This window comes from Podospora bellae-mahoneyi (genome assembly GCF_035222275.1).
Source record: "Podospora bellae-mahoneyi strain CBS 112042 chromosome 1 map unlocalized CBS112042p_1, whole genome shotgun sequence".
In the NCBI taxonomy this organism is placed as follows: Eukaryota; Fungi; Ascomycota; class Sordariomycetes; order Sordariales; family Podosporaceae; genus Podospora; species Podospora bellae-mahoneyi.
In genome coordinates, this window is record NW_026946359.1 from 877,861 (window position 1) to 902,827 (window position 24,967).

Sequence of the window (24,967 nt, forward strand, 5' to 3'; positions counted from 1 at the left end):
GGAACATGGCCCCGGGCAGTCAACTCAACCCTGAATCCCTTCAACCAAATAAGAGCAAGCCCTGCTCTGAGGTAATTGCTGCCACGCGTCCAGCCCTGCGAGATAACAAGATGGTTTATTTTAATTAAAATGCGAGGGAAAATTGCGCATCGTTAGACGGCATCAACTGACGAGCAACGCAATTTGGGACCCAACAGCCTCATACAGAAATAGCCAAGCGCATCTGGACTGTGCATTTCCCGGCTGCCCATCTGCCAAGGCGCTTCTGGCGCCTCCTGCAATGGTAAAAATACCTAACCCCAAATCGCAGATCTGAATGTCGGTCACAGTCGGGATTTCTGAGAGATATTGGTCAGAAGGCTGGTTTTGATATACGGAAGAGTACGGAATGGCCATCTCGGTCACCTCACCACTTGCATCGGACGAGAGACTGCTGTCAGAGAGCCTGTTCTCGGTTCCCATCTGGGCCTAACTATACCCAAAAGGCACAATCAATCTTCTTTTGTCGTTCACCAGCCACACAAACTCTCAGACCGCCACACTCCCACTTTCTCGACACCTTGGAACAGGCACATCTGGACCCTTATTACGCCCATGGCACCGCACTTCCCAAGGTGCCGCGCCCGCCCCGGTCCCCAGATCGATTTGAGAACAATGAATCCATGTTTGAGCCCCCGATCGCTGAGACACCCCACCAGTCTCTGGGATCTCAGCTAGGGGCTCTTTATCCCCTCTCGGAAGCTCTTCTTCCCATTACCAAAAGCCGAGGTGATAATTCCTTCCTTCTCGGCGCCCTGGGCGTACCGTCATGTGGCTCTTTTGTGATGAGTCAAGCTCCAGCTCTTGATTTGATATCAAAGCTCACCCCGCACTGTGCTTAGAGCACGCTCCGTCAACCCCTCAACTTCAAGCCTCTAAAGCAGCCAAGATATCCCAACGCGGATGTCAGTAACGGCGAAAACGTCTCTCGGAACTTTGGGCGCGGAACCGGAGGCATTCCGGGCGACACAACGACGGATAAAACGGGAGCGGGAAACAGGGCTAGCATCGGCGCATTATTGTCGGGTTTCTTTGCTCGGCGGGGGGTGGTGCCGGAGGCTAGGTGGTTCCCAGTAAGCCACGTTGAGTTTGGTGGGGTAAGGTAAGGGGATCAACTCTGAACAGGACCCCTGAAGATCCCCCTACCCCTCCATCCCACCCGGGGAGTTTTTTCAGTCAAGTGCATTGCATCAGGGATACCAATGGAGGGGTTGGGTTGTTACAGTAGACGAGGTAAGGCTACTGGATATGATGAATAAGGTAAACGTTTTTTGATGGCTGATGGGGGGGTATCGTGTCGCGAGAGGTAAGAACAATACATTCTCGGTATGCCAAAAGCAGATAATGCAAAGATGAGCATATCGAAAATACATGAGAAAAAAGCGGTGTCGCCCACCCTTCATTAGCTCACTTACAGCATGCAAGCAAAGCTCTTGAAGAAATGCAATGCATAAAATAAGACTACATACATATCACTTACAACAACCGACAGGCCACACTACTGCCGCTGACACATCCGATATATCCACATTCCATTCATCATATCCAAAAATATATGATCTCTGGTAACAGACTGACAAACAAAAAAGTCTTGTTTCCCCAACCCAACCCAACCCAACCCCACCTCAGTTGTTTCGGTTCATTGTGTACTCTACTTCCCGAACCACCTGAAACGTCGAAACACATTGAAACAAACAACAATGGAATGTTTTTTGTGCGTGCGCGAAACACACTCCCAGTGCTTCTCCAGCCGAGGGAGGAGTGTGCGTTGAAACTCCTGCTTTTCGTCCGATGTTTTATATGGTCAGTGCTTTGGTAAAAAAGGATAGGTGGGTAGCTTGGAAATGGATTAATGGGAGCATGTCATCAGGCATGATTATGTACTGAGGCGTATGAGAGCAGTAAAGCTTTGAGCTGATATATCGATCGATGTAAGTGCTATGAAGCAAATAAGAAAATAATGCAATGATATCTCGACATAGTGAGACCCCTCTCCCAGAGAATGGTGATACACGTGATACAACAGCCAGCCCAACAACACCAAACACAATTACCAGCAACATCACCGTCTTCCATACATGCAAAGAAACACTTGAACCACTTCATCCTACCACACATCCACCTAATCACTCTCCTCCGAATCACTCTCAAAAACCACATCAGCAACCTCATCATTCAACATGTCCCCCACCCAGCTGCTCCCCTCCAATATCTCCCTCGCCTCCTCCTCTCCAACCTTCATATCATCCATCACCAACCTCGTCGCCAACTCCGGCACCAACACAGCCTGCAGATAGGCCGTATACCCTCTCGCACCAATCAAGCCATCCTCCAACGCCCTCTTCCTCAACACCGAAGAAAACTCGTGAATCAAATTCTCCGACATCTGCCGTAGCCCCCTGATCCCATAATACCCCGGCGTCAAGTTCTCATTCGACGTCCGCAACGTCTTGTTTTTTCCTCCCTTGATACTTTCCCGAAACCGCGCAGCGTAGTGCGACTCCTGCTTCCCCTTCAGGATAGACCGAATAAAAGGATAGAGCTTCTCAATCCGGTGGTTGAGCTTCCGCCAGTCAATGTCTGGATAGCCATTCAACTCCCAGGCTTCTCTCGCGGTGTCTTTCCTGTGTCCGGTGCAGAATATGTGCATGGACTGGACGGTGCGATTTGGGTTGGTCTTTTCGTATTTGGCAAGGAGGTCGCGGTCGACTTCTCCTTTGCAGAGGGGGCAGACGGACGGTTTGAGGATGGGAGGGAGTTCTATTGGCGAGGAAGGGGCATCCGATAGCGGGGATCCTGGCTGGGAAAACTGGTGTGTGACTGGTGAGGATCGGTTGAGGTGGTTGTTGTCATTTTCCCGTGTCCTGCCTCTGTTTGTGGCTGCTGTTGGGGTTGTGGTCCAGTCGATGTCTGCTCTGAGTGGGCTGTCGAGGAGATCCGGTATTCCATGTACTGGGAGTTGTGTAGCTGATTCCGGTGTTTCGTCTAGCGTTGATATTCTGTTGGGGAGGCTGCCTCGTGGTTTCGAAGGAGAACTGCCCAGGTGATGTGGAGTCAAAATCGTAGGGGGTCCTGGGCTGGAGTCAGGGGCTGGAAGAGCCTCAGGCAAGGCTTTGTTCTCATCACCTGAGTGATTGGAGTCGTGATTTTCGTCATCTTGGTAACTCTTGTGCCTCTTAGACTCACGTTGAGACGTCGAGGTGCGGTTTCGCTTCTTAAATACCCCTGATCCACCGTCGCCGTGTTTCCTTCCGCCATATGTCCTCTGGTTCTTTCTGGGGTTAGGTTGGTCAAATATTGGCTTCTCGGTAGTCTCTCCTACTGTTCGGACATCGTCTTTGGGCTTAGGTGCTGCTCCTGAGTTCGGGATGACTATCTTAGAGTCACTGAATACCAAAACAGCTGCCGAGGCGTCCTGAGCGAGCGTTCGGAAGGTGGTGGGACGAATATGGCCTCTCCCTATCCTGTCGTTGCCATCGTCGTCAGAGCTATCTATGGACTCCGTTGCCTTCCTAGCAGTTTTACTTCGCCGAGCGGTTGCTTGGTAGGAGTTCTCTGGGGGCTTCGAGGGACTTGGTATTGGCGAGTCTAGAGCAAACTGGCCTACTGGAGAACTAGTTATTGCTCCTGGATCATGAGGGAGTTCTTCGACATCAGAGCCCCTTTGGGGGGATGAGAGAGGAGCCGGGAGCATCAAGGAATCCCTTTCGTTACCTCGGCGTGGTGTCGGTGGGCTATCCGGCAAGCGTCTGGCTGTAGATTCCTGCGAAGTTTGAGATATGGCCTGACCGTTCATAAATTGGGGAAGCGGCTGGCCACTTTTTGACAAGCCAACTGTGCGGCTCCTAAGACCCCAGGGTACCCTGACCTTTGGCTTCCCAGGATTGGTGACCATCTCGCACCGCAGCCTTGACGTTAAACTGAAAGTTCGGTATTTTAGAATTTTGCCCCAGATATGATTTGTTCACAAGTGTCTTCCACCGCAGGGCGTGATATCATCCTGGTCTGCGATTAGATGCCATGTCAAAGAGAACTTCCGAAATAGGTCAACACCTACAAAGCACCCACAAAGCGTGCCTGAGAAATGGTGGGAGACCACTTACACACAGGCTGAAGCAAATAGGAATATTTTCTAGAAACGATTTCGAAATGCTTCTCGCTTGAAACTGATCCTGAACCGATCCAGAGACATACAGGCAGCAGCAGTTTTTGGCGGAGACCTTAGTAGATTTCACTTGTGGAAATTTATCAAAGATGCTCTTTGCAAGCCGCGACTTGGGAGCGCGTCGTGCAGGGATCTTAAGTTCGCTGGCCCACAACGTTCCACAATATCGGGCCCCACCAGCTCCCCTGTCCACCGCCAGCTAAGCCCAGGCGGGAAACCGTTTGTTTGACGTCCCAACATCCACTGTCAACAACCATACGAAGCGGTTGCTCCCAGAGTGCAATTAGAACAGCCAACAGCGCCCAGAAAGTCCGACAGTAAAGGGAATGATAGACTAGCACAATGGCTTCCAGCAGGAAATATGCGGCACTTCCAGACTTGGTAACTCAGCCACCGCCCGCCACAAACAAGCCGGCCAAGCTAACTGAACATCAAAACGCCAGGATTCCGCGCCCGATATTTACGAAACCCCCGAGCTTACTGATGATACTTCTACCATTCCCGTGAGTTGCTGGATATTGGGGAATTCGTGGAATCCAAGTGCTGACGGTATATAAAGCCTACAACCGTGCGATCAGCCTCTGACAATGAGTATGACGACGACGACGATGCCGCCGCCATCTCTCGATCCAGACTCCGGATAGACCAAGCTCGGTCAAAGTTCATGCCGGCTGCCGTAGATCCCTCAGGGGTTGACTTTTCAGACCGTGTCAATGGCAAGCGAAAGTCATACAAAGCGTCCAGCAGACGACACCGCGTGTTGGATGATGGAACCGAAGAGCTGGGCGACTTGAGCGACGAGGACGATGCTGGAAGTTTGGCGCGCAAGATTGCGCGTTTGAGGCGCGAAATTGAGGAGGCAAAGGAGGAGTACGGCAAACAGAAGGCAGCAGCGGACGAAACTACGGACGAGACTGGTGTTCAAGAGCAGGAGATTGAGTCTCTGAGCAAAACTCTGGATGAAATGGCTAGACTCGGCGAGCCGCTGGCTCCTCGACCGGTTGCTACACCGACCCCCCGGATCACCAATGCTGGCGAGCAGCCAGCAGGAGAAATCAAGGGTACTGCGAGCTATACTATTACCTATGCCCCCGACTACGAACAAACGCATGCTTTGGCTAAAGCAGCCGATTTTGACCGCCGGCTTGTGTTCTTGGAGAAGGCATTGGGTATTGGCTCAGCAGCCATGCCGGAATTTGACTCGAATGGTCTTCCCCGAGCTATTATTCCCCTGGTTGAGAACCTTCACAAGCAGATTTCAACATTGTCTGAAGCCTCGACACCCACTCTAGATGCCATCAGCAGGAGGGTCAGGACCTTGACACAGGAGGCGGAGAATCTGGAGAAGGCCCGTAGAAACGCCAAACAAGCTCAGGAGGCTTTGGCATCTGCGGGAGCGGCACCATCTGGCGAAGGCGCCACACCCGAAGACTCGGAGCAGATTGCGAAAGTCAATGCTCTTTACAGTATGATTCCGACCATCGAAAATTTGAGCCCTCTGCTTCCACCCCTGCTGGACCGCCTCAGGTCGTTGAGGATGATTCACGCAGATGCCGCAACGGCATCTGACACCTTGGCTCAGCTGGAGCAAAAGCAGGCCGAGATGGCCACAGATATTCAGCAATGGAGGGAAGGGTTGGAGAAGTTGGAGGTTATAATCAACGATGCGAGTGCCTTGAGGGAGAAGAATATGGGGGTGATCTCGGAGTGGGTGAAGGACTTGGAGGGTAAAATGTCTAAATTGTCTTGAGCGAGCATTATGCCATAGTGATACCCATGCTTATGACACATCAATGCTGTTTGTCTATCATCCGAGCTACAGATATCAGTGCTGACCGTGATAGGGTCGGGTGAGTGGGGCTCAGACCGTCGGCAAGCGGGGGCCGAATGCCCGTTATGTATGGGTCTCCATTCAGCCAATCAAACTCCACCAAGCTCTCCCTGCTCAAAGCATAAATTTCTCCAAGAGCTTCCCTTGAGCTTCAAACTTTTCCTTCTTTCACATCCCAAAAAAAGCAATTGTTCAAGAGGCAGTGTTGCAAGCTGCTCATCTCGCATCGCACGCTGATTGCAATGGATTGAGAGCTCTCCGAGAGCCAGGAGAACGGCCTCGAACATCGCCATGGAAGCTCATCGCACGTGATGGAGCAGCAGCAGCTAGCTGTTCAAAGATTTTTTCTCAAAATCTTTTTGAAGAGGGGCAGTTTTCTTCTTCCCCTCCCTCAACCATCATCACCACTCTACTTTGGTATGTTTTTTCCCCCTCTTCACCTCAACAAACACATCGGTTTAGTGGGTTATCATGATGAACAAAAATGCATGTATTATCTGAGTCTCAGTATGCTGTATCAATTTATCACCAAGATCTCTGACAATAACCCCACCATGATGTTTTGTTGTTGACGGTTTCTTATTTTGTTGTCAAGAAGCTAACATTGTAAGAAAGTCTAGTAGGTAGTTGATCATGTCTGCTACACCCAAGCCCGCCGCCCCAGGGAATTTCACCATCCTCTACTTTGCCACCGCAACCTCCTTCACGGGCAAGAACATCGAATCGCTTCCCGCGCCGCTCTCGCTCAGGAAACTGGGTGACGTGTTAGAGGAGAGGTACAAGGGTATCAGAGAGGGGGTTTTGGGGCATAGTCTTGTGACGATTAACCTGGCGTATGTGGATGTTCCTGAGGAAGGGGAGGATGATGTGATTATTCAGGAGGGGGATGAGGTCGCGATTATTCCGCCTGTTAGCTCTGGCTAGTTCTTGTTTCCGTATTTACAATACAGTAAGAGAGAAAGTTTTTATCATCCGCGATATACGTTATCCCAATGGGAGTTTAGCAGCGGTTGTTGTTCTTCTGGTGATGATGATGATGATGGTGCTACTGATGAGGCCCAACGTGATCGGCCACTGGTGCTGTGCCATTTTGTCCAGAACTGGGGTTGGTTGAAGGGGATGGAGGCGCGGGTCCAGTCCCATTCGGCTCGGCGGAGGCGGCGGTAGGCGACGGTGGTGGTCCAGGCTAGGAGGCCGAGGAGGATGGTGGAGAGGATGGAGAGGAGGATGGAGAGGGCGGTGATGGCTGACATGTTGCAGCCGAGGGGCTGGGTGCGGACCTCCCAGCGTTCGGACCAGTGGGGGCAGATGTCGGGTTGGGAGATGGGGGCCAGGAGGGGGAGGGGGTGGGTGTTGGGGGTGCAGGATTGGGTCTGGCGGGTGGGTGGGTGAGTATAGGGGTGGGAGAAGGAGGGGGGTGGAGGGAAACATACGAAGGGACACCAGGAGCAGGCGTTCTCTGAGAGGCAGGGTGAGCAGGATTGTTGGCGCCAGCAGCGGCGGAGGTGGTCGTCGGGGGTTTCGAGAGGGTTGAGGGAGGACATTGTTGTTATATAAGATGAGGTGGTGATATGTACCGCAGAATGGATGTTACAAACTAAGCTGGATCTCGTAGGAAGCAATTCAGTAGGTTACAAGAATACAAACAAGGTGTCTCACATCAGGAGGATGAGGAGGGCGGCTGAAAACCGTTGGAAGTCGAGAGATATCCCATCAGAATGCGGGGCAAGCATATCCTCTGTGCGCAGCAAGCAGGAACAATACAACAAACACCACACCTTCCAGAAATTCATCTCCAAAATTCCTAGCACGCTCTACATATTTTAAGAAGAGAAGCCTGCCACCCAAAATTTTGTCTAAACAGTATATCAAACAGTCAAAAACATCCCCACCGCTCAGCCTTGATCAAAACGCCCAATTACTTGTGACTGCATCACTCCTCCCTCACAATATCCCTCGCCTTCAACTTCTCCTCCTCAGTCAAAACCCACACCATCCCCCCATCGATCCCCTCTTCCTCCTCAGCAACCAACTCCTCCCACTCCTCCTCCTCCATGTTCGCCACCATCAAGATCTGCCCAACCTTGCCAAACACCTCTCTCACTCCGTAATTACCCTTGGACACCACGCCAATGATACCGTTGACGTCCCTTTCCAGTCTGATGGCACCATACGCGCTCAGCGCCCTACCAGCCTTGGCATAACTCCACACCCTCTTCTCCAGCACCTTTTGCGCCAAATACCCAGCAGTCTTGTCCATGAGCTGGCTGTACGTCTTTGGTGTCAACAAACGTGAGATGGGCTTCATCAGCGCATCCCATCCGAGCTCAAATGTCAGCGGAACCTGTTCGAGGTATTCCTCCAGTGTCTTATCTGACTGCGCGGCGAGCTCGGTGAGTTCTTCCTCGGTGGAGATGGTGTAATCTGCGTCGCTGAAGGTGGAGGTGATGACAGGCCGGAGACGAGCATAAACTACCTCGGTAAACAGGGCTTCGATGCCCGCCTTGATGAGCTCGCTGGATTTGAGGTGGAACGAGGTTTTGAGGTTCTGGAGGCGGGTGACGATTTCCTTGGCGTCGCTGGCAAAGGGGAAGGCGGCGGTTAGTACTGATGACGGCTGCTGGGAGTCTGCGGGTGGGTTTTCTGGATGTCTCAGTATCCCGGATACGATCCGTTCCAAGTACTCGTTTGCCACGTCGAGACTGTTGATTAAGACGATGAAGGGGATGATCTTGTCTTCTGGGGGGAAACCGCCTTGGACGTTGGGTTTGGGCAGGTATTCGTCCCGCATCTTGCGCTGGATCAGGCCGACAAAGTCGGTACCGAGAAGAGCTTGGATCGTGGGGATGACCTCCTTGACGACATCTTTCTGGGAGGTGGAGATGGACTTTTCGATGACGGTTTTGGCGATGTACATCACGTCGTCAACAGCGGAGATGATGAACGGTGGGTTGCTTTCGATCGCCTTGTTTTGTCTAAGCGTAAGTCCGCTAGGGAACTCGTCCAGTTGAAAGGCCTTTTCGACAGAGCGCCGAAAAAAGAACTTGGTGAGCTCATTGTAGGGTGATACTAGCTTCCCAGAGACTTTTCGACCCAGGTTAGACTTGGTGAGGACCTCGGGCATAGTGAGTGGCGCATCGTCCGGTGACTCCGGTTCCTGGCGTTGTCAGTATCCCACTGCCATGAGACTCATAATAAGACGTACCCTGCACTTTCCAGCGAGGAAACGAGAATACAGAGACCACCTTCCAAGCATTACGGCGATCTCGCTCAGCAAGGCGTCTACTTCCTTCATGTCCACCCCCTCATCCTCGCTCTGGCGTCCGTTATTGGTGCCGCCAACAGCAGGCGAGTTTACTCGTGGTGTTCCTCCGAAGCCTCGATTTGGTTGAGAAACGAAGCTCTGAACGAGGAACGAAAAGGGATAACTTCTGACATCAGTCAGCCTCCTATCCACGGTCCTTTCATCGCTCCAAGAATCCAGGATGATGCCTCCCTGCACATCTGCCTCCATCTGGAGCCTTTCGATAACCTTGACCATCTTCCCGGTTCCGTAATGTTTTTCCACCAGGGCCCCATGCCCATCCACAATATGGGCAATGTGTTCGAACAACCTTGTGAGGGCATTGGCAAAAAAGAAGCCATCCTTTCTTCCTTGCCCACCAACCGTAGAAGCGCCTTCCTTGAGCACCGTCCTGGCCGTACCCGCAACACCCTGGCAGACATACTGCCCATACACATCCAGCCCAACATCACCCCTCCCAATCAGGGGGAATAGCTTGAAAAACCTCGTCACCCTTGCGCCATCCCCATCCTCGGCAGCCTTCCTGAACTCTCTCAAGAACAAGTTACACAAGCTCTCCCTTGCCGACTCGAGGGTAACCCAAGGGGGGTCAGGCACCTCGACAGTCGGCACCACTGCAGCTGCGAAGCCTCCTCGGACAATCTCCTCAGGCACCTTGGAAGCCCGCGCAATGTACCCAGCTGCCGCCTCCCAGTCCTGAGGGGCGCCCATGCTACCCACCACGCCTGCGACACATGCTTTCAGCTCGGCAACCTGTTCCACCACGCGCAACGTGTCTTCCACCCGAGATTTCTCCAAATCGAGGGTGCGGACCCGACTGGAGAGGTGAGAGGCGGTTTCGGAGGCTGACGCGAGCATGCTGTTGCTTATGCCGCGGGAGGCGATCACCTGGGCGCCGAGCCCGGCGCGGAGGTTGTCGAGGCGGGAGAGGGAGCGGGTGAGGTCTGCTTGAGAGGAAAGCAAGTTTGTTAGACGGTCTGTGAGGGAGGATTCGCGGGTGTGAAGTGCCGCAAGGGCAGCGCGGATCTCGACCGGGGAGGTGGCATTTTGGATTACGGTGGATGGGTTGGTGCTGGCGGGATTGGTGGTTGGTTTTGGTGTGCTGAGGGTTGGGAAGCTGGTTAGGGCGGGATTAGGAGACGCGGTGGCAGACATTTTGGTCGTCGTAGCGGCGCCATTGGAGAAAGCAGACATTGGAATAGTATCGGTGCATCGCTCTTCGTGCAGTCAGTTGCGCACCGGGATGGGGGTTGGTCAGGAACCCGTCAAGGTAAATGAACCCAGTGATGCCCCGCTGACACCGGGCTGGCAGTTTGGGCGTTGTGGGTTTGCCAATTTGGCACACAGCTTGGGGACAGGGGTAGCTAGCGCCCCACTTTATCGGCCGTTGAGACACCCGACCACGCCGATGCTTGACCTCCTCCGTGTCGGTAGCTCCTTCCGGTCCGGAAGATATCCCGGCGTGCTTGCCATTTTTAGACAGGAAAGCAACCGCTATATAACTAGACCATCACCGTGGAATTGTAGTCAACTTTGATTTAACCCAGACTTGAACCAAATTTCTTACTCTTTAATCCTTGCACCCACCACAGCGTCATTCGCACCCAAGTCTCACTCTACCTAAACAACAAGTATTCGCTGTGTGCCTTTATTCGCAATGTCTCAATTGGCATCGTCCTTGCATTCTGTGGTAGTGGTGAGAAATGGCTCGGTGCAGACTCTTTGCTCCTTGTCCCATGTGTCTTCACCGACTTGAATAGCATCCAAACTCGAGGCTTCTGGGTGAGGCCTACAGTCCGCCGGCAAAAGGCAGATGTCAGCCTTAATAGTCGCCGGCTTTAGGACCAATGCAATGAGGGGTCTGGTGTTTGCCCATCTCAACATTGAGGCCTACAGCGGCCGCTTTCCGATATGCCCCCAGCTCAACGAATCAAAACTGCTCATATCGTGCAAACAGAACCTCGTCTCTATCCATGTCTGCCTCGCTTCACTCTGCCCATCCGTTTACTCTTTCTTTATGCAGATATCCTACTCAATGTCGCATGTTTTTATCGCCATTCTTTGACTTCTGCATAATCTAGGAACATCGGGACCGCTATGGCCCTCCAGAGCGCGCACCGGATCTGTCATGACGGTAAAGGTCTATCTCAAACGGAAATGTCACCAATACGCATCCATTGACTTCTCAAAGGAAATTCTACCCTGATGTGTGACTCTTGGAGTGTTTTACGGCTATATATGATGGGAACATCGCGCCCTTCTTGACCTCGACCCGAAGCTTTCAGATTCAACCCACCGTTCGACAAGGCAGGCAGCAACGCACATCTCGCCTCAAACAAGTGCCCCTGTGTCTTTGGCTTGACCAACTTTATCCCAATCATTCACCATGAAACAGGAAAGCACTCCCCAAGACAACCTGCTTGCTAGTCCGAGCCTCCTTCGCAAAATCGACCAGCTCCGCGAGAGGAATATCGGCCAGCATGTCCCTCTGCCCCAGGTACGTATGCCCCCTTCAGTTTGTTCGGCATGGCGAAGCTGACATGTCGATAAGCTCGTTGTTGTGGGTGACCAGAGCTCTGGCAAATCATCTCTTCTGGAGAGTTTGACTGGAATTCCGTTCCCGCGTGATGTTGAACTCTGCACGCGTTACGCCACTCAGATTACCCAACGCCGCGATCATTCAACTCATGTCAACATCACTATAATTCCTGGTCCGAATTCATCCGATGAACACAAAAGCCATGTCGAGGCGTACCATGGCAGTGCCCTGTCTGGTGAGGATTTGCGCGCCAAATTTCCGGCAATTTTGCAAGAGGTAAGCTTACCATACCTCATACGAGCCACTCGGTGTGTTGACAAATTATCCAGGTCAACGCCAGAATGGGCATTCGAATGAGCTCATCTGCCAAAGGCGGAACCGTCTTCAGTGAGGACATCCTCAAGATCGAGATTTGCGGTCCCAAGGAAGACTATTTGACCGTCATTGACGTTCCCGGTATCTTTCGTAACTCAACTGAGGGCGTCACTACCAAACAGGACATCTTGTTGGTTCGGAATATGGTCACCAACTACATTCGAGATAACCGGACCATCATCCTGGCAGTCTTGCCTTGCAACATCGATATCGCTAATCAGGAGATTCTGACTCTCGCGGAGGAGTACGACAAGAAGGGCGAACGGACCCTCGGTATTCTCACAAAGCCAGATTTGGTACCCGAGGCCAGCGGCAAAGATACGATTTGCAGCATCGTCGAGAACAAAAGGAAGCAGCTGACTTTGGGCTATTATGTCGTGAGGAGTCGTGGCGCAGATCAAGACGACTCTGGCTATGAGTCCCGCGAACAAATGTTCAACGAAGACCCCTGGCGTCGCCTTGACAGGGGGAGAGTTGGTGTTCGCGCACTCAAGACAAAACTGGGTGAACTGCTGGGCGAGATGGCGAAGCGTGAATTTCCCAAGTTGAGGAAGGATATCGGCGAGATGCTCAGTCGCGCGGAAAAGGAGAGAGATGGGCTCGGTCCCGCTCGTGGCACTGATACCGAACAGCGGATATTCTTGAGCCACATCGCAGACAAGTTCCAGGAGTTGACAAAGGCGAGCCTGGAGGCTCGCTATCATCATGACCCGGCATTTGAGGCGTCCTTCCATCTCAAACTCGCCACCCTCATGGCGTTCCTTGCCGAAGATTTCAGTCGCGAGTTTGAAGAAAAGGCTGCATTCCGATACTTTGAGAACGAAGACTCTGACACCGACGACTATGACGATGGCGACGACGAAGACGTTGATGAGGATTTTCTGCCCATGAATCCCAACCAGACATCGCCTGCCGCGAATGCAAAGAGGATTCTGAGGGCCGCAACTCGTGATCTTGACCCGGAGGAGTTTCCCGAGCTCGACGACATCATCAGTGACAGGTACGAAGTTGAGGATCCAGAAGATGGTATCATGGACTGGATAACAAATCTTTATGTGCGATCACGCGGCATGGAGCTTGGTCATTACACCAACGCAGTGCAGGCAAGTGCATGGAGAGAGCAATCCAGTAAATGGCCCATCATAAGTCGCGCTTTTACCAGCCGCGCGATCATGATCGTCCAGCGCTTCATCACAGACACGCTCAGCATCGTGTGCCCCGATAGCACGCTTCGGGATACCTTGTGGTCATGCATCCAAGAGGAGGTGCTCGAGCGATACAAGAAAGCGACTGGTTTTCTCGAGTACCTCCTCTCTGTTGAGCGTGAGCTCAATCCTTACACGCTCAACAAGCACTTCAACAGGACCCGTCAAGAGGCCCACGCGGACAGAGCAGCTTCCCACATTCTCGCGACACTGCAGGAGGCAGAACAAGCGGGCGGAGACAATGCCACCGTCACCATCGGCCAAGTTCGCAGCTTGACTAGAGACAAATCCAACATACAAGATGTGGCCGAGCAGCTCCACGACGGCCTAAGCTCGTACTACGACGTTGCTCGGAAACGGTTTGTCGACAACGTCTGGACTCAGGTTGTTCAGTCCCACCTGCTTTTTGGCTCCAACACTCCGCTCAGGGTCTTCACCCAGGACTGGGTGATTGGGCTTGGTGCCGAGCAACTTGATGCGATTGCTGGGGAGTCGTCGAGTGTCAAGGAGCAGCGGGCTAACTTGGCTCGCAAGATCAAGGACTTGAAGGAAGCGAAGAAGATTTTGTCGTTCTGAAGAGCTGGCTGTACAGCAGTTTGAGGTGTGTGTTTACGTCAGGACTTTGTTTCGTATTGACTTGAACGGGTAGCTATTAAATATCGTAGTTTTCAATGTGTTTTTAGGATACATATGTAACAACGAAAACCAAAAAAACCCCCCCAAAAAAATAAATAAATAAATAAAAACAGTGTGTATGCTCTGCTTGATCCAAAATCCAAATTGTGGTCCTCTATCCCTATCCCAATTTCCCGGTTTTTGTTTCTACAGAAGGTTTCAGGATATATTCAGTGAGAAATTCTGGCGGAAGCTGTTGTGGAATGTGTGGGTGTGAGGTTGAGCTCAGGGGCTGACGACGGAAAGCGAAGTTTCTTTGCGGCCTCTTGAAGATGCTTCCCAACTGCAGCCTTCAACAAATCAATCAATAGGTCCGCTGGCGTAATGGCAGCGCGTCTGACTACGATTCTAACAATCAGTTAATCAGGAGGTTCCAGGTTCGACCCCTGGGCGGATCGATTTTTTGGGGTTATTTATTTCTTGCTCGGTCTCCACACGATGATGGGTTGGGAATTTACCTCTTTTTGCCAGGAAAACGGGACTACTTCTTTTCACTTCTTCATTTGTCATCAATTGCTTAGTCGGCTTATTTTTCTGGAAGAGCGGTACTGTTGGTTATTTTGTTTGGTAGGGCGGTATTAAGGCATATCTCCATGTATGGATGGGCTTGGACATTTTTTGTTGGGGATATGCAAGAGGTGTGGGTGAGTTTATCGCCGATGGCGGCTGAATAGCATGTTCATTAGAGAGACCCCTTTTCGGCGATAGGGCGAAACATAATTGGTTTGTGTTTTATCTTTGTGCCAATGCATGTTGGGCAGTCAATCTGAGGCCATCGTGAAATTTGCTGATGGGGGATGTCAAATCGCCTAAGTCCTTTCTTTCTCCTTTGGGGATGTGTTACTTCCGAGATGTAATATGATGGTGTTTGTATGATGTTTTTTGGTGGTATATAAACAGTCGTCATCGGCCACCATGAGAAGAAGACTCTCTGGCTTGAACAAACAACATTAACAGTTTCAACAACAAAAACATTTCATCCTTCTCCTACAGTCTTCAAAACCATACCTACCTGACTTCACCTCATTGTTTCTTGCATAGGATAACTTACCAGCTCACACACCATGTCAACCACCGAAAACCCCGTCTGGCTCATCACCGGCGCCTCCTCCGGCTTCGGCTTCGCCCTCGCAAAAGAAGCCCTCTCCCGCTCACACACCGTCATCGCAACCTCCCGCTCGACCTCCTCCGAGGGAATGATTTCTCTCTCCTCTTGGGGAGCCATCACCCTGCCGTTCGACGTGACAGCCTCGGAGGAGGTTCTCTCGGGTGTCATCGCGGAGGCGGCGAGTTTGGTCCCAGGAGGGAGAATCACTCATGTAGTCAACTGCGCTGGTTACATACTTGAAGGAGCCGTTGAGGAGACCACGCAAGAGGAAGTGAGAAAGGTTTTCGAGACGAACGTGCTGGGGAGTGTGAACATTGCCAGGGCTGTGGTGGGGAAGCTGAGGGAGACGGGGGGGGTGTTGGTGCAGATGGGGAGTTTGGGGAGTTGGATGGGGGGTGGGGGGTTTGCGCTTTGTGAGTTCTTCACTGTTGACATGAGGGAAAGGGGAAAGGGGCTAATGATATACAGATTGCAGCACTAAATGGGCGGTTTCGGGGTTGACGGAGGGGTTGGCGGATGAGCTGAAGCCGTTTGGGATTCGGGTTTGCTGTGTCGAGCCTGGGTATACGAGGACTTCGTTTTTGGCGGAGGGAGGAGGGCATAGGGTTAAGGCGAAGAATGTGATGGAGAGGTATGATGGGTTGGGGTTTAGGGAGGGGTTGAATGCGTATGATGGGCAGCAGCCGGGGGATGTGGACAGATGTGCGGTTGCTATGGTTGATGTGTTGACTAGCACGGGGATGGCTGACGGCAAAGAGATTCCGGTGAGGCTGGTGTTGGGGTCGGATTGCTTGAAGGTTGTGAGAGACAAGTGTGAGAGTACGCTGAAGCTGGTGGACGAGTGGGAGGCTGTTACCAAGTTTGCGGATGGGCAGAAGTGATAGACGACCACGTCAGCTTTTGGGTTATGTGTCCGATGTTGAGTGTTTGATAGACGATATAGATTCCTGTTTGACCTTCGGTGTGGAGCCTTGTGTTGTCTTGGATGTTGGTGAAATGGTGATAATTGGGTGTAGGTTGTCAATGGAGGCCTCGCTGGGCTGCAGAATGGCCGTTGCAGCGGGGAAAACTCCGTGCCGTTCTGCCGTCATCGGGTCCTAATGCAGGCCAGGATGCCGCTAACTTACGGCGCCTTGCGGGTCTCGAACACTCTAGCGCCCATCTGTTCCGGCATATAAACGACGACGATAGCTTCGTGACGGTAACAGCCGTCAACAGAGACGACACTTCTGCACACGCGAGACAGTTTATGCCTCGCTAGAAGCGATATGGACCTCACAAGGCTTTTTGTGGCCGGGAATAACAGGTGACAAGCCACAGCTGTGTCCAAATTCCGCCGGGATTTTCTCTGCAGTGCTCTCAGCTCATCCTCAGCTCCTCCCACTTCCCGCTGCCAACCGTTTGGTGCTGCAAGCTGCGCCTTGGCAGGATTTATATGAGTGCCGAGCTCCCGATATGTCCAGTTGTGATCATCAGCAGGCAGTGAGAAGGCAGACTATGATAAATAAGCGGATCCTTCGTCAGCATGACAGCTCTGTTAACGACAGCTTCAGCTTTGCCTGTGACAACTTGAGCTCTCGCAAGCAACAGTCCCCTTGAGGCTGCAAGACAGACGTGTTGGCGCTGAAAAATGGATGTAGACAAAGCAGGAGCCGCGACGTCATCGTCAACATCTGTAGCCAGTGCCCCAGCAGATATGCCCTCCAGGTCCAGACCTCCTTCGTTGGCACAATCTCACCGGCCTCGACTCTCCAAAACAGACTCTATCGCTTCTGTCTTGTCAGCGCACAGAAATTACCTGGATTCCCTTCCAGTCCCCACCAAGGAAGAGTTCGACCAAATAAACAAGATCCAAACCAAGCGTGAGGTCGAGCACAAGAAGCAATTCCAGCGGAACCGACGACAGCAAAGCATCGAGCTCGTCAACAGTCGCAGAAACAGCCTCATCAGTGAAAATGGAAGCGTCACCAAGGCAGCCACCGTCATACAACGTACCTATCGTGGCTACCGAGCTCGCCGGACGCTGGCAGGTCTGGGAATAGACGCCTCAACCCGCTGGATCCACGCCGTAAGAGAAGCCCAATGGCGAGCCCTCACCCGCCCCCGACCCCGAAGCGAATACCTCGACAGTGACAGCCTCTACTCCCCCAGCTTTCTCTCTCCATCATTATCATCACCAGGGGACACCAACAGCGACGCAGGCAGCAGTATCATGCTCAGCGGAACTCGCTCTCCCACCGCCCGCCTCAACTGGAAAAAGGCCTCCACCATAGCCCGACGAGCAGGCGGGGATGCTGACGAAAGCTCTTCCACTTCATCATCATCCTCCTCCTCCTCCTCTTCCAGTAGTTCCTCCTCCGATTCAGAAGAAAAACTCTCCAAATCCCAGAAGCAACACCTCAAGCAACGCCGCGCCGAGTCCAAAGCCCGCCGCAAGGCAGCCTCCCGCACCATGGGGCTGCAATACTTTCTCGAAATGATCGACCACAAGCACCGCTACGGCTCCAACCTCAAAGTCTATCACGAAGAATGGCAAAGAGCCGACACCCAAGACAATTTCTTCTACTGGCTTGACCACGGCTCGGGTCGGAACCTGTCACTGGAAGCCTGCCCTCGGGAGGTTCTGGAACGGGAACAAGTCCGGTATTTATCCAGAGAGGAAAGACAGGCGTATCTAGTAGCTATCGACGAGAGCGGAAGGCTATGTTGGGCCAAGAACGGGGCGCCGATCGACACCACCGAAAAGTGGAAAGATAGCATCAACGGGATCGTACCCAGCGACGACCCCACGCCCGCTTATTCACCACCCTCGTTGGAGTCAACCACCAACTTCTTCGGTGACTCCTCCACCGAATCTTCCCAGTCATCATCCGAATCCCCTCCTTCACCACATCCACCACCCTCCAAGAAATCATCATCCTCCGCCCGGCGTCTCTTCAAAATGTCCCCCACAACCATGCTCAACAAACTCCTCCGCCACTCCGTCACCCCCAACACATGGATCTTCGTCGCCGACACCTCCTTCCGTCTCTACGTCGGGATCAAGAACTCGGGTGCGTTTCAGCACTCGAGTTTTCTTCAAGGAAGCCGCATCTCCGCTGCGGGGCTGATCAAGATCAAGAACGGGAAGTTGCACAGCCTGAGCCCGCTGAGCGGACACTACCGGCCGCCGGCGAGCAATTTTAGGGCGTTTGTACAGACGCTCAAGGGGGAGGGGGTGGATATGAGTCGGGTTAGTATCAGCAAGAGTTATGCTGTGCTTGTTGGGTTGGAGGGGTATATGAAGGTTAAGAAGAGGGGGAGGGAGATTAAGGGGTTGGTGGGGAGGGGAAAGGAGAAGAAAGCGGATGTGGTAGGGCGGGTTGGGGAGGGGGGTGAGGGAGAGCAGGAGGAGAGGGAGGGTGAGGGGGGGGTGGAGGTTGTGCCCGGGGATGGAGGTGGGCTGGCGGGAGGGAAGGGGTCTATCATTGATGAGAGAAGTTAGAAAACTAGACATCTGTAGGATAAAATGATGATGATGATGATGTTAATTGAAGTATATATATATATATTTATTTGTGACAATGCTGGGGCGCTCCTGTTAAAATAGTAGGCTTAATGGCATCGGACGAGCGATATAAGATCATCATGGTGCGATGGTAATCGTGGGAGAAATTATGCGGAATGAGTATGAGATAAATAATATAAGTAAACTCAAAGAAAGACGAAGCATTGTAAAGAAGTGAAACTAAGCCAGGCATGAAATGATCCGGAAATCAACACCCAGCATAGAAGCACAAGATGAGTAACAAGTGCGAATCAACAATGCGACAGGCAGACAACACATGAGGTGGGTAGTATCAAGTGGATACACAGTAATATAAATCAGAATAATATGATTGAGCACATATACAAACAGTAAAGCGAGTAAACAAAAGACTCGCAATGACTGTAGAAAACAGACCATCAAAATTACCCAAAACATGCTCACGGGAAATAGCCAGACCTCTACCTCTATCTGTGCCCCTTGCGCTTCTGAATATCAAACCCCTCGACAAAATGAAACTATCCGGCTTCAGCAAAACAATAGCCAGCAGATTGTACGAGATGTTCACTTTCCGGCAAATTCCCAACATTAATATCCCTTGCTCTCAGTCACCAGAACCAATAGCGAGTGACCACATCACATCACATCACTTACACCTCTTCAACAACTCCGCCAAAACCTCCCTATCAACCTCCTTCACCCCAACCTCCCTCTCATACTCCTCCAACCTCTGCACAACCTCCCTCAACCTCAGCCTCCCATACCAGTTCCCCTTCCACTCCCCCCTCCCCTTCAACTCCTCCCGCATGGTCAAAAACCTTTCCGCCACCTCCACTTCCACCCTCCACCAATCCCTCGCCGCATCAAGCACCTCGAGCGGTGTGCAATTCACATCCACCAGACCATCCTTCCGACGAAGCACCATCTTGCTTCCCACCCGAGTGACAAGCTTCGACAAAGTCTCCCTCCTGCCCTTGGTGCACCCATCAATGAGATCCCTAATCGGAAGGGGAGTGTGCCGATATTCAGGAAACTCATAGTCGGGCTCTCGCTTGTAAGACTGCCAAACGGCAGCGTGCTGTGGTGCACACTGCCCCTCAAAAATACACCACAAGACGCGCCCGAGCATGTACGCCTCAGCCGCCTCCTGTTCCGCCTCATCAAGCGCCAGCCAGGGGATATTATAGCTCTTATACCCATGGGGAAGCGGTGTGTACATTTCATCCTGCTCCAAAACCTGCCAGCCGGGGAGGATCCGGCTGAGAAGCTCGGCCCACCGGTTGGGCCTCTCCTCACCAGGAATAAACTGGTTGTACAGAAGCCTGCTGTCGTCCCCATGCTCTTGCTCTAACCCTTCCTCCTCCGCTCCCTCGTCCACAGCCAACGTATGCACATAAGCAATCGCGTTCACCTCAGGCGCAGCAAACTCGCACCACACACCCCGCTGCTCAAAGTCCACCATGACCAAGTCCCCCCCGGCCGTGAGAACAACATTATCAAGCCGGAGGTCGGGATAGTAAATCCCGCCACGTTCGCGGACGTGCAAGACGGCAGAGGCAAGCTGCCTAGCCCACATTATTTGCATCTCCGGCTTGAGAAGCCCATGGATGTGAAGCAGAGGAATCGTGTCCCGGAGGCTGCCGGCCGCGTAAAACGGAATGATGAAACCCACCACGGCCGTCTTTCCCCCAAAGCGGCAGTACTTGGTGACTAGGTACTTTGGCTTCGAAACAACATGCGGATGAGGCTCCATGAGCAAAAGGTTGCGCAGCTCGCAAACCAGATACTTTGTGTTGCTGGTGAGGGCCTTGAAGATCCACAGCTTCTGGCCATCTTCTGGGTCATCATGATGAATGCGCACCAGGCAGACACTGTCGTGCAGCTGCTGGACAATGCTCAGGTTCGAAATGTCGATGGTTTCCGGAATGACCTCCTTGGGCAGTCCCAAAGTCTCAACCAGCGCCTTTGGCCTGATGAGCTGCTTCTCCACGTGCCAGGTTGTGGCGACGGTGATCTTGACGCTCTCAAGACTGAAGCCAAGTTCGAGAATGATGCGTGTACCAAAAGGCTGGTCCTTGTACAAGGCAGCAATGTGTTCTGCTGTCCCTTCACCCTCCAATGACCACTTCTGCAAAGCTCTGAGAATGTGCCTGGTGACCCCGAGACGGTTCAGTCTCGTCGAGTCTTTGGTGTGGAAGGCGGCATCCAGGTCTAGGACGTCCCGAAGGACAGGGTTCCGTGTGGTTTCCATGGGGAGGAACACATCGAGGCGCATGGGTGGGACCTCGCCCACGTGCAAGGGTAGGGCATAGTACTGCGTGCCTATGGCGGTACAGCCGTCGATCCTCCAGAGTGGGTTGGGAAGGGGGTCAAGGCTGTCAACCCGGTTCTTGGGGTTCAGCTGGGATTCGAGCCAAGAGGCTTGTCCAGTGTCATTGCCGGTGGGCAAAGCAAGCTCGAGTGCTGACCGGTTCTGGGCAAAGGCGGCGGTCGGGTGGATGGCATCGTGGATTGTGGTGGAGTTGAGCTCCATGGCGGGCCAAAGGTGGTCTTCACACGACGCAGAGAAGGATGGCCTGATGCAAAAGCTTACAGAGAGAACCACAGAATGAAACGAATGGAACCGGGGAGGAATATGTTCCAGGTCAGACATCGAGCCTGGCTGCTCTGGATCGTGTATAACTTGGACACCATCCCGGTGCTACTTACCAACCACCCTACATCAATGCAGCTTCCCTCGGCCTCTGCTGGCCTGATCATCCACAACGCAGGAGAACAGACTAAAGGAGCGACCGCTGTGAAAGGAGAGGTAGGCATGCAGTTGTTCCTGGCTCGAGAGCAAACTCTGAATCCGACCCACTCACGGTTCGATATCGTTCTAGTCTGCAAGCAGGAAGCCGTACAGGGAGTGCCACTTGCCAATGTCTTTTGACCCGACGACTGAGCTGGGCCGCTGCAAGACAAGATGCTTGGTGAACGAATGAGGGGTGGACAAGAGGTCAAGAAGTATCCGCGAAGAAGCTGCATGCTGTGGTAGTCGTTGATGCTGGTCACTCAAAAATGATTGGCCAATCTCTCCTGCTTAGCTGGAGCGGAGCAGCCGGCCCGTCCCTACTGTCAACCAGCGAAGTCGCTCAGATAAATCGTGATTGTTAGGTATACTGTACTGCTTTTGTCTCGTACCCCTGGAAGCCCTATCCATAAACATGATAGGAACTTCTGAGCCGCGTTAGGCTATCTGCAAGAGGACCGATTAAGGGGAGATGTGACTCTGGCTGCAACGAGTCTCCACTCTTGTCCTGTCATCACACACTTGGTAAGAAATGGCTAATCAAGGGGGGGAGTGGATGCCAAAATCCCCCCTCTAGCCGCTCTATAAGAAGACATAGTCGATCAAGAGCCAACCGGAATGGGGCCAAGAATAGGGCGAGCTTGAAACTTGAAGCTGGGAGTGGAGGTGTCGGTCGGGACAGTTCCGGCGAGAGAGTGCAGATGCGAAGGGTGTTGTCGTGCACAGTGCCGCAGAATGTCGGCATTATCTACTCCCTTTGTGAGAGAATCTTGGCTGATATCCGGAAGCATTGGCGCTTAGCACGGCCGATGAACCTTTTTTGATGCGGAGGAGAATGGTAGATGAAAGCCCTTCGGCGGGGATCTATGAAGTCACTGAACATCTCTTGATATGTCAGCGGCATTGTGGCTCGGGTCTGGACCGCGACTTCGTGCCCAATATTACCTCACCCTATCACTCCACGGCTTCAATCGTGGGACAAGCCTAGGCCGAAAGCATGGGCGTGGGATGAGCGCCGAAGGACCCCCTCGGCCGCACGATCTTGCTTTGGGCCGCGAGAGCCCATCTCGGTCGAGTATTTGATTCAATGCCAATGAATGGGTTCGGTAGATCGATGGCTAACTAACAGCTCGGGGTGTTGGTTGTAGCGGACACACCGAGATGGGAAGTCATCGCAGCCTGCTTGCTGAAGCCAAAAATGCATCACGCTCGAAGAGGAACTGGTCGAATTGGGGGACCCATCATTCCGCTCAGCCGCTGCAAGTATGCCTGATGGCTGTGGTTGTGTCATTGAATCGTTAGCGTTTTGTGGGGTTTGATGGGGAGTTCTGCATGCTGTAGCTTGATTCATATCGACGGGCACCATCCACATCGCGCGTTTCAACCTTCCAGATCAACTCGAGGCACTGGCTGATATCGATTGCATTGGTCAGCTCGTGTCTGGATGATGGATCGAAGGGTGTATGCCAGTAAGGGTGTAGCTAGTCGACCAACTTTTGCTGAAATCATAGTTCCTTTCGACCGGCCGCGGGCGCGAACGCAAGTAGGATTGGTTTGAAAAGCTTCGAGACGAGAGGTGAAAGTTGAGTGAGGGTATAGATGGTTGTTGAATGCGAGTTTGCGTTCGCTCCAACAGTGGTTAAGCATTGCAAGAACCTTGAAACGCACCATGAGGTTGTTGTCAGGAGCTTCGGGCGCAGGATAGTGGACAAGCGCATGACAGAGTTTGGGTGGACCATCCAGGGGCAACCCATGCCATTCCGAAAGAGAGGGGGTTGCTCAAGAAGCCATGGTACAGCAAAACCCGAACCAGCGGGGTAGCACGCGTTTCCCACCTGACCACCGAGAGATGTGAACTCAAAGCTCTTTTATGTTCTTGAGCTGGTCGAAAGCATCTCAAAGAGAAAAGTCATCCTTTCGCTGACCATCTTCAAGATGGGTCCGGCTCCATTCTGGAGCTGGTTAGGTGGGCCATCGAGTTTGCGACCCTCAGCCTCTCCGGGCAATCCGCTCTGTGTCGTTGATGAGCACAATCATGGTCTGCCTGACGTCCATGAAGTTGAGATCTTGAAATCGAATCTTGCCTGGTTGTTTGCGTTGCTAAGGAGGCCTGTCCGCGTTAGGTAATCACAGTATGGGACTGTGTATGAGGGTGAAAAAATCACCCAGTAGATTTCTCCCCCTAGGGGTTGATAGGCGGGCTGAAACGTCCCGAGAGGACGGTACAAACGCTCTGCCCAGAGCGATGAACAGCATCCCTTCACAGTGGCAAAGCCAAAAGAACCCTACTTCTTCGTAGTTGTAGCTTGCCCTGCCCCGAGGAGAAGCCCACGGGTAATGTGCCTGTGATCTCTCCTGAGCTAGAGAGACCCATCAAGGCTTCCATTTCATAGTCTCGGTAGTAGGTAGTAACTGGTCTCTAGGTCGCACAACTGCATACGACATTCGCGAACCCCGTCATGTAGTGCAGTAGTCTCTCGATGTTGAAATAAAGATCCATGGTTGTAAGTGGTTGCCGAGTTGGAACCGAGAATATTCCCTCCGGAACTCTGAAGTTTGGAAAGTTCTCAAGGACACCGGGACAGGTGCCTAGATGCATCCGATACATTGATTACTGGCGCCATGATGCTCGCAAGATGCCACGGCGGGGAGACCTAGGAGTGTTGTACTCGGTCTCAATGTTGTGAAACCAAGCATTGTAGCTGGATCAGAGGAAGCTAGTTCCTGTGTTTTTTGACCAGGCCCCATTTCCAGTGCTTGATGCTCATCAGGGCCGTGATGAAGATTGCTAAAATCCGACACGCCTCGGGCTGCGTTCAGTTCGTCCTATAACGAAGGCCTGTAAATGTCAGTCGGGGAAACTAAAATTGGCTCGGATTTCAACGGCCGTTTAGCGATGAGATTGGTCGCTGGGTGGTGTGATGTGTGGTGTCGAACTTGCGTTTACTTATCCTCTGCGTCAAGGAAATGTGTAGTTTGTCACACGCACTACTATCTGGGCTGGATGGCTGGAGCCAAGACCTGGTGGATCCCGGGCCGAGCCCCGGATATTTAGGTGGAGCTTTGCAAGGGCAAGGGTTCTCCGGGTTGTGGGGTTTGGGCGGACACCTCGCACCAGAAAAATTGCGGAAAAGTTGACGACGGACGACCCACGACCAAGTACCTACATATCGAATGAATCAAATTACTGTAGGATCATACTGTAGTCAAAAGTGAAGCTTAGACACAATGCATCGCAGGTATCTCTGCAAGCCACAAATTGCCTAAGGGTGTTTGTCAGACCGTGCTCCTTCTCGATTCGCTTCTGTGCATAGAAAGATCGGGTATGACTACCCCGCGGTTTTGTGTTCACCATCATGTCTTAATTCTCCCGTAACACCCTCCATTTGCGTGGCCCAGTCTGACTGGC

The 24,967-nt window shown here is 52.5% G+C and overlaps 10 protein-coding genes and 1 non-coding gene across 11 annotated transcripts; 6 read left to right on the top strand and 5 right to left on the bottom strand.

Annotated features, from left to right (window-relative positions):
• Nucleotides 1-162: 162 nt before the first annotated feature.
• QC761_0002820 (uncharacterized protein) lies at nucleotides 163-1,247 on the bottom strand (the record flags this gene model as incomplete). The annotated part of the gene is made up of 2 exons (XM_062871772.1): nucleotides 411-1,247; nucleotides 163-338 (listed from the first exon to the last, which is right to left on the bottom strand). The coding sequence occupies exons 1-2, from the start codon at nucleotides 460-462 to the stop codon at nucleotides 163-165; spliced, it is 228 nt and encodes a 75-aa protein (XP_062736596.1). The 5' UTR covers nucleotides 463-1,247.
• A 914-nt stretch (nucleotides 1,248-2,161) lies between these two features.
• Nucleotides 2,162-3,934, bottom strand: QC761_103050 (uncharacterized protein; the record flags this gene model as incomplete). Its single annotated transcript, XM_062873550.1, has 1 exon — nucleotides 2,162-3,934. The coding sequence occupies one exon, from the start codon at nucleotides 3,932-3,934 to the stop codon at nucleotides 2,162-2,164; it is 1,773 nt and encodes a 590-aa protein (XP_062736597.1).
• A 337-nt stretch (nucleotides 3,935-4,271) lies between these two features.
• QC761_103060 (uncharacterized protein) lies at nucleotides 4,272-5,954 on the top strand (the record flags this gene model as incomplete). The annotated part of the gene is made up of 3 exons (XM_062873551.1): nucleotides 4,272-4,585; nucleotides 4,648-4,707; nucleotides 4,764-5,954. Exons 1-3 carry the CDS (start codon nucleotides 4,547-4,549, stop codon nucleotides 5,952-5,954), a joined length of 1,290 nt encoding a protein of 429 aa, XP_062736598.1. The 5' UTR covers nucleotides 4,272-4,546.
• A 392-nt stretch (nucleotides 5,955-6,346) lies between these two features.
• On the top strand, nucleotides 6,347-6,959 carry QC761_103070 (uncharacterized protein; the record flags this gene model as incomplete). The annotated part of the gene is made up of 2 exons (XM_062873552.1): nucleotides 6,347-6,452; nucleotides 6,700-6,959. 2 exons carry the CDS (start codon nucleotides 6,347-6,349, stop codon nucleotides 6,957-6,959), a joined length of 366 nt encoding a protein of 121 aa, XP_062736599.1.
• QC761_103075 (uncharacterized protein) lies at nucleotides 6,546-7,579 on the bottom strand (the record flags this gene model as incomplete). Its single annotated transcript, XM_062873553.1, has 2 exons — nucleotides 6,546-7,408; nucleotides 7,469-7,579. 2 exons carry the CDS (start codon nucleotides 7,577-7,579, stop codon nucleotides 7,004-7,006), a joined length of 516 nt encoding a protein of 171 aa, XP_062736600.1. The 3' UTR covers nucleotides 6,546-7,003.
• A 389-nt stretch (nucleotides 7,580-7,968) lies between these two features.
• On the bottom strand, nucleotides 7,969-10,668 carry COG4 (Golgi transport complex subunit 4; the record flags this gene model as incomplete). The annotated part of the gene is made up of 2 exons (XM_062873554.1): nucleotides 9,241-10,668; nucleotides 7,969-9,192 (listed from the first exon to the last, which is right to left on the bottom strand). The coding sequence occupies exons 1-2, from the start codon at nucleotides 10,531-10,533 to the stop codon at nucleotides 7,969-7,971; spliced, it is 2,517 nt and encodes an 838-aa protein (XP_062736601.1). The 5' UTR covers nucleotides 10,534-10,668.
• Nucleotides 10,669-10,881: 213 nt separating this feature from the next.
• QC761_103090 (uncharacterized protein) lies at nucleotides 10,882-14,168 on the top strand. The gene is made up of 3 exons (XM_062873555.1): nucleotides 10,882-11,836; nucleotides 11,891-12,154; nucleotides 12,208-14,168. Exons 1-3 carry the CDS (start codon nucleotides 11,726-11,728, stop codon nucleotides 14,032-14,034), a joined length of 2,202 nt encoding a protein of 733 aa, XP_062736602.1. The 5' UTR covers nucleotides 10,882-11,725; the 3' UTR covers nucleotides 14,035-14,168.
• Nucleotides 14,169-14,443: 275 nt separating this feature from the next.
• Nucleotides 14,444-14,531, top strand: QC761_0002890. The gene has a single exon. It is a non-coding gene; the product is annotated as a tRNA-Arg (tRNA).
• A 33-nt stretch (nucleotides 14,532-14,564) lies between these two features.
• Nucleotides 14,565-16,381, top strand: QC761_103100 (uncharacterized protein). The gene is made up of 2 exons (XM_062873556.1): nucleotides 14,565-15,643; nucleotides 15,717-16,381. The coding sequence occupies exons 1-2, from the start codon at nucleotides 15,198-15,200 to the stop codon at nucleotides 16,120-16,122; spliced, it is 852 nt and encodes a 283-aa protein (XP_062736603.1). The 5' UTR covers nucleotides 14,565-15,197; the 3' UTR covers nucleotides 16,123-16,381.
• A 490-nt stretch (nucleotides 16,382-16,871) lies between these two features.
• On the top strand, nucleotides 16,872-18,725 carry QC761_103110 (uncharacterized protein; the record flags this gene model as incomplete). The annotated part of the gene is made up of 1 exon (XM_062873557.1): nucleotides 16,872-18,725. The coding sequence occupies one exon, from the start codon at nucleotides 16,872-16,874 to the stop codon at nucleotides 18,723-18,725; it is 1,854 nt and encodes a 617-aa protein (XP_062736604.1).
• Nucleotides 18,726-19,413: 688 nt separating this feature from the next.
• Nucleotides 19,414-21,420, bottom strand: QC761_103120 (uncharacterized protein; the record flags this gene model as incomplete). Its single annotated transcript, XM_062873558.1, has 1 exon — nucleotides 19,414-21,420. The coding sequence occupies one exon, from the start codon at nucleotides 21,418-21,420 to the stop codon at nucleotides 19,414-19,416; it is 2,007 nt and encodes a 668-aa protein (XP_062736605.1).
• Between the last annotated feature and the right edge of the window lie 3,547 nt (nucleotides 21,421-24,967).

Bases quoted from the DNA above. Each gene is read 5' to 3' on its own strand.
- QC761_103090 (XM_062873555.1), top strand. From the start codon at position 11,726: ATGAAACAGGAAAGCACTCCCCAAGACAACCTGCTTGCTAGTCCGAGC. The intron at 11,837-11,890 runs GTACGTATGCCC...CATGTCGATAAG, and splicing joins AGCATGTCCCTCTGCCCCAG to CTCGTTGTTGTGGGTGACCA. The intron at 12,155-12,207 runs GTAAGCTTACCA...CAAATTATCCAG, and splicing joins TTCCGGCAATTTTGCAAGAG to GTCAACGCCAGAATGGGCAT.
- QC761_103100 (XM_062873556.1), top strand. From the start codon at position 15,198: ATGTCAACCACCGAAAACCCCGTCTGGCTCATCACCGGCGCCTCCTCC. The intron at 15,644-15,716 runs GTTTGCGCTTTG...TACAGATTGCAG, and splicing joins AGTTGGATGGGGGGTGGGGG to CACTAAATGGGCGGTTTCGG.